This window comes from Bos mutus, chromosome 25 (genome assembly GCF_027580195.1).
Source record: "Bos mutus isolate GX-2022 chromosome 25, NWIPB_WYAK_1.1, whole genome shotgun sequence".
NCBI lineage: Eukaryota > Metazoa > Chordata > Mammalia > Artiodactyla > Bovidae > Bos > Bos mutus.
The window spans coordinates 7,955,129-7,970,750 of NC_091641.1; the positions used below are offsets into that span (position 1 = coordinate 7,955,129).

The window sequence follows — 15,622 nt, forward strand, 5'->3', positions numbered from 1 at the left end:
GCTTTCTGCCTCCCTCACCAGACTTCAGTGAGAGCGGGCCGTGGTCATCTTTGTGGCCCAGCCCCTTGGATGGGGCCTAAATGTAGCAAATGCTCAGTAACTCTTTGATGAGGAAATGAGTGAGTGAATGAGGGCGGGCAGTGTGAGGACTTGGGCTCCCAGGATCTCTGACCCTTGACCGTGAACTCCCTGTGGGCCAGGTGGTTAGGTCATCGGGGCTCAGAGCACCAAGCCATGAGCATGGGTGTGGACTCCCAAACCCAGGCTGCCCACATACAGATTCCCAGGGGAACAAGCATTCATTGAGCACCTACTGTGTGCATCACCCCAGGCCATTCTCCCCCATGCTTGGCCCTTCCCATCTGGCCCTTTCTCTGTCCTTCTCTCCACCCGGAATGTTCTTCACCCAGATCCTCTTATGGCTGTTCCTTGGATTTCATCAGATCTCTGCAGAAAAGTCACCTCCTCCAGGAGGCCTTCCATGACTTAAGGTTCTCCCCTCTCTATGCCTCATTGTCTTGTCTTAATGCTCTGTAAGGGCTTCCCTGATAGCTCAGTTGGTAAAGAATCTGCCTGCAATGCAGGAGATCCTGGTTTGATTCCTGGGTTGGGAAGATCTGCTGGAAAAGGGATAGGCTACCCACTTCAGTATTCTTGGGATTCCCTGGTGGCTCAGAGGGTAAAGAGTCTGCCTGCAATGTGGGAGACCTGAGTTTGATCCCTGGGTTGGGAAGATCCCCTGGAGAAGAAATTGGCAACCCACTCCAGTTTTCTTGCCTGGAAAATCCCATGGATGGAGGAGCCTGGCAGGCTACAGTACCCTTGCCTGGAAAATCACATGGATGGAGGAAGAGCCTGGTAGGCTACAGTCCGTAGGGTTGCAAAGAGTCGGACACAACTGATTGACTTCACTTTCACTTTCTTTCATTTCACTTTAATGCTCTGCACCATGCTATTACTAGCCCCTAATTTTCATTTATTCATCTGTTTGGTAATTGTCTTTCTCTTCCTCCCTGCCTCTGACACACAGAATGTAAGGCTCTTTAAATGTAGGCATTTGGCCACCTTGCTCTCTGCTGCATTCCCATAACTGGAATAGGGCCTCGCATAAAGTGGGTGTTCAGTAGATGTTCAGTGAATGAATGAACACAAGCCAGACAGTCCCCCTTTTCACAAGGTTCAAGGTACAATAGACAGGCACCTGCTTGGAGAAGGCCACCCACATTGGTGCAATTTGCCACCGTTGATAAAAGCCTTTTCCCCATCCATGGAAGCTACAGTCACATCATGACAGGGGCCTCTGTCCTTTACTGACATCCCTGAAGGAAGGGATGGCTCTTTGCATTTGACAGGTGAGTGAAGGAAGCTCAGGTGAGGCTGTGTGCTTTGCCCTCAGGTCAAACACGTTTATAATGCCTCTGTCTTTATTACCTGAGGCTGTTCAGGTGGCTCAGTGGTAAAGAATCCACCTGCCAAGGCAGTAGACTTGGGTTCCATCCGTGGATTGGGAAGATCCCCTGGAGAAAGAATTGGCAACCCACTCCAGTATTCTTGCCTGGAAAATTACATGGACAGAGGAGCTTGGCAGCCTACAGTCCACGGGGTTGCAGAGTCGGATATGCCTTAGCGACTAAATAGCAGTAGCTATATTACCTATGTAATTCTCCCTCTGGTGTCAGTGGCTTGCCCAAGGCCTGGTAGCCAGGAGAGGCTGCTGGAGTCTTGAGGCCCCCCTCTGCCTTCTGATCAGAGCTCCTTCCTGGGGCTACTCATTCCAGCCCTGCCTTCTCTCCCCTCTGGCCTGGGGAACCAGGTGGGGGATGAGGTCTCCATCCTCCATGATCTGGGTTCCAGCACCATGTCTTCCCAAGGCCTCGGGCCATCTCTGCCTTGCAACCTCTTGGCCACAGAATCACTGTGCCCTACGCGGCATATCCCCCGAGCCCCTGCCCGCAGACCACCTCCCTCTTCCAGCTACTGTCTCCAGCAGGGAGAGTTCAAAATGTTATTTCTCTTCTGCTTCCCTCCCACTTTTCCTTCCCATCGCATGAGTACAGGATGCCATGGAACTGACCACATTGCTGGAGGAGAGACGGGGATGGGGGGCCCCAGGTGCGGGTAGAGGAGCCGGCTGTGGGGAGCTCCCTGGATTCTGTGTGGGGGTGGTGATGTGCTGAATGTAGCCATCTAGGGAGATGACCTTGCCTGTTTCCCAGGGTGGTTGTAACAACGCACCCCAAACTGAGTGGCTTCAAACAACAGACATGGAGACTTCCCTGGCAGTCCGGTGATTAAGAGGTCGCTTTCCAATGTAGGGGGTACAGGTTCCATCCCTGGTCTGGAAGCTAAGATTCCACATGCCTCATGGCCAAAAAACCAAAACATAAGACGGAAACAAAATTGTAACAAATTCAATAAAGACTTAAAAACAAACAAACAAAAAAACCCCCAGACGTTTATTCTTTCACAGTCCTGGAGGCCGGAAGTCTGAAATCAAGGCATCCAGGGGCCCGTGCTGCCCTTAAGAGTTCTAGGGAGGAACACTTTCTTCCCTCTTTTCAGCTTCCAGTGGTTCCTAGCAGTCTTTGGCGCCTGTGGCTGGGAGACACGTCGACCCAGACTCTGCCTCCCTCATCACACGGCCGTTTCCTCCCTGTGGGGTCTCTGTGTAGCTTCGTCTTTATAGGGAAGCCAGCTGTTGAGTTTAGGCCCCACCTGAATCCCATATGACCTCATCACGTCACATTCACAGGTACAAGTGGGGGCTACGGTTAGGCCTTCAACATATTTGAGGGAACCCGCAAATCCCATGGACGGAGGAGCCTGGTAGGCTGCAGTCCATGGGGTCGCTAGGAGTCTGACACGACTGAGCGATTTCACTTTCACTTTTCACTTTCATGCATTGGAGAAGGAAATGGCAACCCACTCCAGTGTTCTTACCTGGAGAACCCCAGGGACGGGGGAGCCTGGTGGGCTGCCGTCCCTGGGGTCACACAGAGTCGGACACAACAGAAGTGACTTAGCAGCAGCAGCAGCAGCAACAACTATAGGGTAAGGGAATTAGAGAAGGTGAAATTCAGAGAAAGAATGAGACGGGCACTTTACAGGAATAGATCACCTTTAATGAAGCGAGAAGGGGCAGCAGTCAGGTTAGTGGGCTGCTGCGCTAAGAGGAGAGCAGGTATATATGGAAAACATATATATACAGAGATACATTGTTTTGAGGGGTCTGTTTCTCCTCAAGATTATTTTTGATTAGTTAGCTTTCAACAACTGGGGCAAGGAATTCCTGAGACCAGCTGGAGACTGGGATCGGCTGGGAGCTGAACGTAATCAATCTTAATGTCCGTTCCTTTCTTCGGGGAAGAAAGTTCTTTATTCTGTATAGAATGGTGGGGAGGGCCTGGAGGGGAGCTTTAACTCCAGGCTATTTTGAGCCATGTAGCTTTCCTTCACCAACGGAGCCCACAACCCTGACTACAGAGAGTGCAGGTTGGCGTGGAAGGCCCTTGGGTAAGGGCCCAGATTTGTGAGTTCAGAATGTCGTGTCTATGTTTTTACGTGCCTGTGTTGGGTGTGTGTGTCTGCGTGTGTGTGTGTGTGTGTGTGTGTCTGTGTCTGTGTCTGCGTGTGTGTGTCTGCATGTCTGTGTCTGTGTGTGTGTCTGTGTGTGTGTCTGTGTCTGTGTGTCTGTGTCTGCGTGTGTGTCTGCGTGTCTGTGTCTGCGCGTCTGTGTGTGTGTGTGTCTGTGTCTGCGTGTGTGTGTGTGTCTGCGTGTGTGTGTCTGCGTGTGTGTGTCTGCGTGTGTGTCTGCGTGTGTGCGTCTGCGTGTGTGTGTCTGCGTGTGTGTGTCTGCGTGTGTCTGTGTCTGCGTGTCTGTGTCTGCGTGTGTGTCTGCGTGTGTGTGTCTGTGTGTGTGTCTGCATGTGTGTGTGTCTGCGTGTGTGTCTGTGTGTCTGTGTCTGCGTGTGTGTCTGCGTGTGTGTGTCTGCGTGTGTGTGTCTGCGTGTGTGTCTGCGTGTGTGTGTCTGTGTGTGTGTGTATGTGTCTGTGTGTGCTTTGTGCCCCAACCGCTCCGAGCCCTGTCGCCTCTGATGCTGTAGCCAGGCCCCCAAGAGGAGGAGTCCCTCAAGGAAGTAGCCTTGGGGTGTTTAAGCAGACTCGGACAGGCCACCTTTCATAGGGGACGAGCTCCAGGCTCAAAACGAGCAAGATCCTGATGGTGTGGCGGTGCGGAGCTTCGAGTCCAGGTGGGGGACTCGCTGCCTCTGGCTGCAGGCAGTTATCCAGGCAGAGAGGCTCTGAGTAGAGCCCTGAGGGCACCCTGGGATGCAGGCCCGGGGAGGGGCCCCTGCAGGTCTCAGGAGCCAACTCCATCCTCCTCTGTCCCCTCGTTCCTCACTTGGGGGAACCTCATCCTACAGGACTTTTCAACCCAATCCTGGGCCCTCCCCCACCCTGCCACCTGCGGGCGGGCAGACGCCTTCCGGCAGGGCGAGAACACTGGACTCCAGGTGGAAGAGCTGTGTGCACACGCTTGGCCACTCACTTGCTGTGACCCAGGAAGTCACTTTGCCTTCTAGGCTCCATTTCTGTCTGTCCCACCCCTCAGCCAGGGCCTCAGGATGGGCACCCACCACTTCCAGCTCTTTCCTAGCTGCACACAGCCTCTGCCCTGCCCACCTCCCTTCCCGTCTCTGCTCACACTGTTGCCCTGCGTCCTGCCTGGTTAACTCCCCTCCACTGCCCTCCCCCGCCTCACCCTGTCCCGGCCAGGTGGGCACGCCTCACCTCTGTACCTGGCTCTTCTCCCATGCCACAGAGCACGTCTCCTGCAACAGACTGAGCACAGTGAAGCCTGGGCTCATCCTTTTCCTTCTTCGTGTCCCCAGAGCCAAACACAGGCCTGGAGCTCTAGTTGCCCACAAGTGAAGTGAAGTCGCTCAGTCATGTCCAGCTCTTTGCAACCCCACGGATGGTAGCCTACCAGGCTCCGCTGTCCATGGGATTTTCCAGGCAAGAATACTGGAGTGGGCTGCCATTTCCTTCTCCAGGGGATCTTCCCAACCCAGGGATCGAACCCGGGTCTCCTGCATTGCAGACAGACGCTTTTACCGTCTGAGCCACCAGTTGCCCGCAAAGCGCTTGTTAAATGAAGGAATGAACCAGCAGACATCTGAAGGAGCCGGGCCTCTCAGAGCTGGGCGTCCATGCCTCTCTTCCAGACCTTATCTTCGGTCACATTTATGCACAGAGCTGGATCCCCAGTCCCACCCCAAAGGGGGCTCCTCCAAGGGCTGATGCACACCCTCTTCCTCCTGTAGTCCCAGCACCAGCCCCAGGGAGATTTCAGAGGTGGCCAAGGGGCTGCTTCTCTCCTGCCCCCTGCTGATGAAGAGGGGGAATTGGAGGACGTCTGGACGCTTCTCTGGCTATCAGTGGGCCCGTCCTGGCCTGGGGACAGGAGAGTGGTTTCTATCCTGCGGGGGAACAATGGCCTTCCCTTTGCCTGGTGGTCTGTGTTCTTCATGCGCCTAACAATAGCCAGAGGACCTAGTTAGGGCTTTCCCCTTTCCCTCCTTCCAGAGCTACCCCACCCCCGTGGAAGGATGTGTGGTCGGTATCCGACTGACCCCCAGATCTCCAGGCTGGTCTGGGGGCCTCTTCTGATGCCTGAACAGCATCACTGAATTACAATTTTTCAATTGTCTACTCTCCCCCACTCCCAGATTGAGATCCCCAGGAGTAGGGCATCCCAGTCCATTTACTTGGTCAACAGATCTTCACTGTGTCAGCCCCGCCCTGGGGGTTTTCCGCCCTCATGGAGCTCACCTCTGTCTTGTCTTTAGGCCCAGCCCAAGCTTGGCACACATGCACGGAAGCGGGTGCGCATGGATGATTCAACAGGCAAGTGGGGGAGGGCTTTGGGATCCCCTCTACAAGTGCCCACACTCTGGTCCAGGCTGCTTGCTGCGGCCCAAGCAAAGCCCAGGGGAACAGGCAAAGAGCCAATTGCAGAGCAGCGGTCGCGGCAGAGCACGGGCTGCTGTCGGCTGCTCTGCCAGACCCACCCCGCCTCCCGGGAAGCTGGTCAAGGAAACCAGTGGCAGAGGAGACGATGGGACAGAGTGATCTCAGATGACCCTCACAGCCCTGCTACTCGGGGTCGCGTGAGGGTCCTTGAGCCTGGCCATCCACGAGGCAGGCCGCCGGCCTCCACAGCTCTGGCTGATCCAACCGGGAGGGCCAGATACGAAGGAGGTGATGGTAGCACGCTGAAAGGTAGGTGGCCTCCTCTCCTGCTTCTGGGCACAGGCCTGGGACTGGAGTCTGCAGTGGAGGGACGATGACCAGGGGACACAGAGCAGCCTGCCCTCACTGAGTGACCCTACGGGAAAGGTGCCGGTGTGGTGGGACATGCCAGGCTCTTGGGACTGCAGCCAAGTCTCAGCCGCAGTCTGGACTCCTTGGGTGGTGAATCCTGTTCACAGTCCCGCTCGGGAGCCACCCTCTAGGCTTCGTCCCCCTTCCTCGGCCAGTGCAGGCCATTCACCGCCCTGACCACTGCTACAGATCTGTGGGTGTGTCTTATCCATCTCTAATTCCCAGGCCTCTCCAAAAAGCCAGCCCAAGCTCCGGGAATACACAAAGGCCACGAGTCACGGTGTTTGTCCGGACCTGCACCAGGCATTTCCTCAACGCGAGCCCACCTGAAGGAGTCCAGCCGACAGCTGATCAGAAGCTGTGAGCTCCCCCGGGCCTGATCAGGTGCCCGTTGGCTCAGTCGCCTTCATGTTCTGTCCTGCCCTGCCTCGAGGGGTGGGGGGGTGGGGAGCTGATCCCTGCACACCATGTGGTTTGGGTTCACTTGCCAACAGCTTCCTGGTTAACTTAGCCCACAGGATCTCCTGCTCAGAGATCAGGAGACAGGCAGGGAGGCCAGAGCTCTCCTCCCCACCTCTTGCTTCTGACAGCATCGCCGCCAGTACCCGTGTCTCTCCTCTGTGTAAGGTCCCGCCAGACAGCCCTTCTCACGGTGACCCAGCCTAGAGTGCAGGGACCACCCCAGTGGCTCCCTGCTGTCCACCCATTTCAGGGTCGCCAAACCTTTCCGTTTGCCCTTTCAGCTCTCCAGGGAGCCTTGTTATCTCCCGCCCCATTTCACATCCCCGCTGGGGCGTTGTCTGCCCGACTGGACCTGGCTGTGGTTCCCTTTGCTGCCCTCTGTATTCCCCGATCATAAAGACACAGCACGCCAAGGGCAGGTTGGAGGCAGTTTCTTTATACAAACGTAACCAACGCAACGGACCCGTCAGCATACTGCTGGGGCACACGCAGGTCCGTCTCACCACCCCTGGGGCAGAAGTCTGGGTGGTAGGGGTGTCACTGCAGGGGAGGAACACTGCACAGGCCTGGGGACTGGCGAGCACACCAACAGGGAGCCCCCGAAGGGCACGCACGGACACACGGACACTGGGTAACCAAGAGCACTACACACAAGGCCAGGAAGGAACAGAGAGCTGGGATGAGCCGACCCCCTTCCCTAGGTTTCTTCGGGGCAGGGAAGTGGGTGGGAGGGGCCTGGGCCTGAAGCCAAGCGCCCTAGCTGTGCCACGAGAGCCACGTGTCCTGACCGTGCGCCCTGCTTTCTGCATCTGGGAAGTGGGGACCACTGTACTTCAAGAAGCTGTCACGAGGATAAAGGAGATAAACAGGGACACATATCAAAATACTCAACACAGAGCATGGCACATAGAGGTGTCCAATAAATAACTTCGTGTCAAGAAAATCTCAGCTCAGAGAGGCCCTTTTTGAGAAGGCCAGGAGGGGAGATCGTATCCCTGGCAACTTTCTCAGGACATCAGGACCCTTGAGCACTCCTTGGAGCCTGTGGCTGCTGGAGTGGCCAGGGCCCCGGAATACACGGTGCCGGGGCAGTTGAGGGGGGCGGGGGGCTGGACTCCCAGGGAGGCACCCGCGGAAGCTGGGTAGACACCCGAGGAGTTGGGGGTTGTGCCAAAATGATTCTGCACGTAGCACAAGCCGGAGGCAGGCTGGTACGGAGGCAGGCTGGGCATGTGCCCAGGAGCGCACGATGGCCAGGCCGCCAGTTTCTGGCTACTGGCGTGCTGCATCTGGGCGGCAGGGTGGTTTGGGGTCAGGTGAGGGTGGCCGCTCTGTGTGGGGTAGGAGCCGGGCACAGGGTTCGGCCTGGAAAGGAACAAGAGAGAAGACGGGCGCTGAGCTAGTCATGCCAGGAACACAGCACCCCGAACTGTTGATCCACAGGAGAAAGGCTTAGACTCGCTGCACTGCCTTCTATTACAACATGCTGTGGACGGGCATTTCCTGTAACCAGCTGTCAAAGTGCCACATGGGGAGAAAGGTCATATTAACTGAACAGAAAACAGATGCCCAGAGCGGGCAGGGACCACTCACGGCCCTGCAGTAAGCCAGCAGGAAGAGGGGCGATCGGGCCCATGCCTGAGACACCTTGAGGTATAAGGGCAGTCTGCAAGTTGGATGGAGTTTGGGATGGGATCACGGTAGTTAAGCGTCTTCCATGGCTGGCCTAGCAATTCAACCAAAGAGAACAGGTCCACTTCTTGGGAGGTCGGAGGGCAGGGCTCCAACACGGTAACACAGGGCTCGGGCCCAGGCCTCGTCTACTGGCAGATGGTCCCCCAGTGACGGCAGGAAAGAAGGCTTATAGCTCAAAGTCCCGGCAGGCAGGGAACGGACATGACAGGTGCGGGGAGACAGGTGGCTGGGACTACAAAGGAGGACACATTCTAAGGGATTTAGCCTGTGAACTTTTGTGGAGATTTCTCAATACGAAGAACGAATGTCAACACCACTGACACTTGTGTTGCTGCTGCTGCCACCGCTAAGCCGCTTCAGTCGTGTCTGACCCTGTGCGACCCCATAGACAGCAGCCCACCAGGCTCCCCCGTCCCTGGGATTCTCCAGGCAAGAACACTGGAGTGGGTTGCCATTTCCTTCTCCAATGCATGAAAGTGAAAAGTGAAAGTGAAGCCGCTCAGTCGTGTCTGACTCTTAGCGACCCCATGGACTGCAGCCTACCAGGCTCCTCCATTCATGGGATTTTCCAGGCAAGAGTACTGGAGTGGGGTGCCATTACCTGTGTTAGGTAACAATTAAACTTTGATACATTTCAGTCCAAACCTAGGCTTATAAATCAACTGAAGTACAGACACATGACACTTAGCAGCACTTTCGGAATTTTAAAAATGCAGAGGCTCTGGCCTATAAGAAGCTTGATAAGAGCCTCCAAGGGAAACAAAGCTGTCCAGGCTGCCAGGACTGATGCCAAAACCAACATGTGCATCAACGTTGCCCGTGTCCTGTTGTTGCGTGATCAGAAACATCATGTTCTGTTCTGGGTGCCTGCAACAGGCCAGGATGATATGGGGTGGGACACTATGCCATGTGGGTCACCATATCCCCAGCCAGGTCTGCACGTTATGGGGAAGCAGGATCACTGGGCACCACGGGTGTCACAGTTACAGAGAAGTGAGTGTGATCCAGCGTGCAAGACCGTCCTCACCGGGGGCTGCCTTGTAGAGCGAGGCCCCAGCCGCCAGGGGTCAACATGGTCAGCTGTTTTAGAGGGGCTTCCTTCACAGAGCGCGGCTGAGGAGTTTGCAAATGAGGACCCCTAAGTTCTCTCTGAACTGAGCTTAGAACTAAGTTCTCTCTACATTCTGTGAGAACAGCAATTAAGAACCAAAAAGCTATACAATACAGCTAATTCTAAATGTAAACACCTCCCACCCGTTGTTGCTGTTCAGTCGCTCAGTCTTGTCTGACTCTTTGCGACCCCGTGCACTGCAGCACACCAGGCCTCCCTGTCCTTCACCACCTCCCAGAGCTTGCTCAAACTCATGTCCATTGAGTCGGGAACACCATCCAACCATCTTAAGATCTGTTGTCTCCTTTTCCTCCTGCCCTCGATCTTTCCCAGTATCAGGGGCCTTCCAAAAAGCTAAAATACAGCTAATTCTAAATGTCAACACCTCCCACCCACTGAGACTCCAGGAATTACTTGCCTGAAATAAAATGAGTGAATGTGCGTTTCTATTTTTCTCACTACCCGCCCCTGCCTTTAAGAAATGGTCAGAGCTGGGACTTCCCCGGCAAGGTCCAGTGGTTAGGACTTGGCACTCTCACTGAGGGGGCCCCGAGTTTGATCCTTGGTTGGGGGAGGGGGGTTAAGATCCGACAAGCCACACAGCATGGCCAAAAAAAAGAGAAAAGAAAAGAAAATGGTCAGAGGGCTCTGAGCCACTGAAGGCTGAGAGTCCGCCTCCTAAAATAAACTATAAGCAACAGCTTCTGATTCAACCAAGATCCTGCCTCCAGGCCAGTGTTGGGGACAAGATGGACTCCATAGCTGGCCCAAGGCAGAAACGGGCCATGGACAAAGCACTTTGACTTTGCGGTGAACCCCTTCTCTGGGAGGGAAACCTCCTCCATCGTGAACTCTCAGCATCGACAAAAACCAGTGAAGGCCATCCGAGGCTGGCAGCGTGTGTGCAGGAGGGACAGGAAGTGAGCAGGACCCGGAAGCAGGAGCCCCTGGCTCTCGACTGGGCACTTCTGACTCTGTGTTACCTGGAGAAAGACGTTTGTCCTCTTTGGGCCTCCTCTCTGACAGGAGGGAGTGAGGCTATGTGAGCACTCCATTGACAGTTAACGCACCTGGACTGGAAAACAGTAAATAAACTTCGCCTTCTCCCGCCAGGTGGCCAAGAACACCCTGAGGTTCAGGCCATGCCACCTCCTAAGCCTCCCAGTCAGTCAGGTGGATTGCGCTTCTTGCCAGCGTCACCTGCCGGAGCCCAATCCCAGCCCCACAGAGTGCTTGTCAGTGCTGAGGGCTGGTGATGCCACTGATGGGGCCGCAAGTCCCTCGGGATTATGTGCAAGGGCTTCGAATGCCTCCCATTGAATGCCCTTCCTGCTTGGACCCCACTCTGGAAGCAGCTGGGCAGAATCCAGGATGCTGGGGAGAAATCTGTGGACAGGTTTTGCTGGGTAGGCCTGGGCGACCCACACCCTCTTCCCTATTCCCCAGGACACGGAAAATCAGTCGCACCCTCTATAGCAGGGGTCCCCAACCTCTGGGATCTGATGATCTGAGGTGGATCTGAGAGCAGAAATAAAAGTGCACAAAAAATGTAATCGCTTGAAATACCCTGAAACCACCATTCCCCCCCACCCCCAATCCCACTCCTGGTTCATGGAAAAACTGTCCTCCATGAAACTGGTCCCTGGTGCCAAAAAGGCTGGGGACTGCGCCTTTATAGGCCCTGCAGCTGCTTCAGGAATAAAGCAAGCACGGCCTTCTGTAACTTACTTCCGGCTTTGGGCTGCCCTCCTTTCGGCTGAAGAGCCGGAGATGTACTTGAACATGGAAATCCTCCTCATCAGGCTGAAGGGGAACTTCTGGTCGAGCTTCACGGCGACTTGCTCTGGGACGTCAAAGGAGAAGCAGTAGGTGAGGCCGTCTGGGGTCGGTGTATTAAGGAGAAGTGGAGAGAGCTGAAGGGAGGGGGCTGCACACTGCCCCCAGGACCCAGGAGCCACGCTGGCTCCACGCAGGCCTGGGCTTATTCCACCATCATCTCTGGACTGCAGTTTCCAGCTCAGGGGAAACCAAGAGTTGGAGTTTCTAGCCTCCGTTCCTCGGAGGGAACACAAGGCAGCAACGATAGGCAGGCAAGTGCTGACACCTTACCCATCCTCTCCCCTGGGCCTCTTGAGCCCCTGTAATGACCGTCAGAAGCCAGCATGTGCCTCTGTCTCTTTAAGTGGGATGAAGCAGGCGGCTAGTCTAATACCCTCTGGGAGGTCTGACATCTTGTCCTTTGTCCCTGGTCGAAGGAGCCTTGCCTCAATGTGATCAAGTGAGCTTCCCGTGGGCCTCTGTGGCAGCCCGCCCCACACACTGTCACCAGCTCCCAGAGAGGTGAGGGCACCCTGGTCGTCCGACCTGCATCAGCCCGTCACTGCCGAGATGGCCAAAAAGAGTCAGCCTAATTGCCAGAATATTTATGCAAGGAATATAAGGCTTATTCTAAGTTTTTAACCACTCATATGGTCAAAGCCTACCTTAAAAATATTCTTTTCTTCTTCTTCTGAGAAAAAGACTAAGCGAAACAAAAACAAAGAAACCTGTTTCCCGGGAATACCTTTCACGGAACATCTCTAGCTCATGGTTATTTCAGGATCCTCCAGTAAAAAAAAATTAGTCAACTGGGCTTACACCTTGGAAAAAACCAAATCAAAGTATTTTATTAACTGGCAGTGCTGAGCCATTGTATGGAAAGAGCTAGGGGGATCTCTTCCAGAAAAGAAAACTCTGGCATAAAGAAAGGAAGTGACCTGCCTGAGGCCGCGTGGTTCCAAACCTGAAGCTAGCACACAGAATACCTAAGTGTGAGCTCTACCTGCCTGAACCCCCCTGCTCCGACCCCCAGGACCTACAGTGTGGTTCACCCTTTGGCGTGTCAGTGTTACCACAACAGCCCTCTAGGAAGGATACATGCTAGCCCGATTCCCAGGCCACAGACGTTACTGAGGAAAGAGGTCTGGGGAATGAGCCAGGAGGCACAGAGCAGGAGCCATGGCACCAGCAGCGAGGGCACCACCACGCCGAACACCAGGGCCCGCCTCATCCGAGAGCGGACGCAGTTGACTCCCAGCATGGCGAAAGCCACGGGGGTGAAACCGCGGGCGTCCTCCACCTCCCCGAGCTTTGACAGCGACGACACAGCTTCAAACGACAGGAAGATGATGGCGCAGATGATGGTGAAGACCACGGTGAAGAAGCAGTGGCGGACGGTGCCCACGGTTCTCTCAAAATTGCCAGCAAAGCGCCAGATGACGATGGCACCGCAGAGCAAGGAGACGGGATTCTCGTAGACAAAGATGTAGGTCACCAGCCTGTAAACTGCAGAGGGAACCGAGTTAGAGGCCCGATGGTGGCTTGCTCCCAGAAGGGAAAAGCCAGGTTACAACCCACCTAGGAAAACAGGGAGTAGCTGGCTCTCGTTGCCAGGGAAAATCAGCCCGGAGCCAGTGGGATAAGCAGAGGGGAGCAACAGCGAAGGACCCAGGACTCAAAGTAGAGGCGGGGATGTCTAATCTTTGCTCTTTCCCAGACCTGGAGCAAGTCTTATCTGTGACTGGCTTCCACGTGGGGGAAAAAAAATAACACTTTTTAGCACGGGATGGTCTTTTATAATTTGTAATGTCCTTTATAAGCCTCTTTGAGGCTTTAATACTGACCTATCTCACCGGGCAGTTTGAGGGTTAATTAATTGTAACAGCTTCAGGTGGATTGAGTGGGTGTCACTTAACACTCTTTGTGCCCGTCTCCTCGGCTGTAATCCTGACCTCTCCTTCCATAGTGGCTGTTCAGAGGAAGAAAAAAGGGACCATGAATTATTGTGCACCTGTAAAGATGAGAAAACTATCACTAAGAATGTAGATACAGAACTCAGAAGTCTTTCTTGCAAGTGCTTATCCAGTCTTAGAGGTAGAGTGATGCTCAATATGCAATAAGACAGTAAAGAATCTTTTATTTTTCTAAAAGCAGTCCTTGCTTCTGTATTTTTATATCCCTGCAGGCCAAAACACTAAACTGAAGGAGGGGGGTGATCAGTGAAGTGGCAGTAACATTGGATTTGGAAGTCTAAAGCAATCTTGGCTCTGTCACGCCTAGACTGGCTGAGTTCAGCCCAGACACAGGGCCCTGTCGGCTTCAGTGTTCTTACTGTAAAATAAAATGGATACACTCGAGGCCCTCAAAGGTCTCTTACGTGTCTAATACTCACATTGTCCATGAATCCCACACTCAAGAGAAGCCGCAAAGTAAAGGGAAAAAAAAAAGGGAGCTCAGTTTAGGCTGGCATTTTGCATCTGTCTCTGAAGACAGACGTGCTGTGTGTATCCAGGGTGAGGGTGAGGGGGACCACTTTTAGATTTGAGCAGGGAGGCAGGCTAAGAACCATATACCTCAGTCAGGCCATCTCTGTAAGGCTTCGTTATCTGAAGAGTATCGTCATTATTGTTGAGTACTTCCAACACTGAAATCCCAAGGGTACATGTGAAGATTCTAGAAGCAATTCTATATAATTTGGGGATTAGAAAGCCCAAGGTTCCAGTTCAAAAACGTCACAAGATGCAAAGAACAATCTGGGTTCCTGTGTCAACTGTATGACTCAAAAGCTCTGTGAGTCTTCGCATTAAGCCTCAGTTTCATTTAAAGAATGGACAACAATAAAGCCCATGGGCAATAATGCCTACAGTAATAATACGTCATGAGATCCCCATGAGAATTAAAAGAGGTTAATGCATGTGAAAGTGCTTTGCAAAACAACAAAAATTATACAAATCTCCCATTTTTCTCCCCAGAAAAGAATGGGGAAGAAACAGGAGACTAAGAACATCTTTTATGAACAGATATTTATAATTAATTGGTCTGCAAAATATCTCCATCTCCCCAAGAAAACCAACACCTCTCCCAAAGGTACAAGACACCCGGCTCCCGCTATAAGCTGGGAATCGGATTCAGGATTAAGATAAAACGAAGATGCAGAAGAAATTCTAAACCCCAGGAGGCCAGGATGCTTACAGAGGTGGCCACAGATACAGCTCAAGTGTCTTGGGAAGGTGGGAAAAAAAAAAATTTTTTTTTCCAGTGGGGGGTTGGGCCCTAAAGCAGACGTAGGTGTGAATGTGACAAGGGAGAGAAAAATCCTCCTCGGCGAGCAAGCAGGGGTGAATGAAACCTAATTGCTACGAATGGATATGAGAGCCCTGACCAGTACGATGACGACAGGGACGGGAACAAATCTGGGTAGGGAAGGGTTACAAGGGATGATCAAGATGGGGCTCTGCACAAAGACGTGGAATATGGGGCTGGTCCTCCAGGTGGGGAGAATGATGCGGACGGAGATGGGGTGGCGTGGGTGCTGGGAGGCCGGAGCCCAGGGCCTGGCGAGGTCGGAGGAAAAAGGACTGGCACCCGGGACCCGGCCCCGCCCTGCTCACCTTGCCAGTTGCGCAGGGCCTCGGACCGCAGCGAGAGACCCGAGGGCGCCAGGGGCTGCTGCAGCAGGAATAGACGGGGCCCGGATACCAGCAGCGAGAGCAGCGCGGTGAAGAAGGTGGCGGATGGCACCTCGGGCCACAAGGACCAGCTCCGGTACCCAGGCTCCGAGACCGCCATGGCCGCCAAGGCTCCCGCTCACCTACGCAGCTCTGGCTGGTTCTCGGCTCCTTCCGCCTCCCTGCGGCTGTCACCCCTGGCAACAGCGGCGGGGGTGGCCGGAAGCCCCGCCTCCCAGAGGCCCCGCCCCGTGCGGAGTTACCCAATCCGGTAACTCGCGCTGGCATGCCTCCCACGCGCGTAGGCCGCAGGGAGTCCAGCCAGTAATCTCTGGCTGCAGCATCCTTGGGACTGGCTGAGTCCCGGGTGGGAGCCGCTTGGGGGGCACCGGGCGGGGCGGCTCGAATTTTGGATTTAATCATCTCAGCTCTAGCTACCTAATGAGTATTGTGCCTTGCAGTTTACAGAGCCTTCGATCTTTTT

The 15,622-nt window shown here is 54.3% G+C and overlaps 1 protein-coding gene across 2 annotated transcripts; it reads right to left on the minus strand.

Annotated features, from left to right (window-relative positions):
* Positions 1-7,261: 7,261 nt before the first annotated feature.
* On the minus strand, positions 7,262-15,331 carry RHBDD2 (rhomboid domain containing 2). 2 transcript variants are annotated; one of them, XM_070362317.1, is made up of 4 exons: positions 15,082-15,331; positions 12,569-12,976; positions 11,381-11,531; positions 7,262-8,211 (listed from the first exon to the last, which is right to left on the minus strand). In XM_070362317.1, exons 1-4 carry the CDS (start codon positions 15,257-15,259, stop codon positions 7,854-7,856), a joined length of 1,095 nt encoding a protein of 364 aa, XP_070218418.1. In that variant the 5' UTR covers positions 15,260-15,331; the 3' UTR covers positions 7,262-7,853. The 2 variants fall into 2 exon arrangements, with proteins under 2 accessions (XP_070218418.1, XP_070218419.1); XM_070362318.1 differs by lacking the exon at positions 15,082-15,331 and adding an exon at positions 13,049-13,211.
* Positions 15,332-15,622: the final 291 nt, after the last annotated feature.

Bases quoted from the DNA above. Each gene is read 5' to 3' on its own strand.
- RHBDD2 (XM_070362317.1), bottom strand. From the start codon at position 15,259: ATGGCGGTCTCGGAGCCTGGGTACCGGAGCTGGTCCTTGTGGCCCGAG. The intron at 12,977-15,081 runs GTGAGCAGGGCG...TTCCCTCTGCAG, and splicing joins GGCCCTGCGCAACTGGCAAG to TTTACAGGCTGGTGACCTAC. The intron at 11,532-12,568 runs GTATCCTTCCTA...CACCGACCCCAG, and splicing joins CCTGGGAATCGGGCTAGCAT to ACGGCCTCACCTACTGCTTC.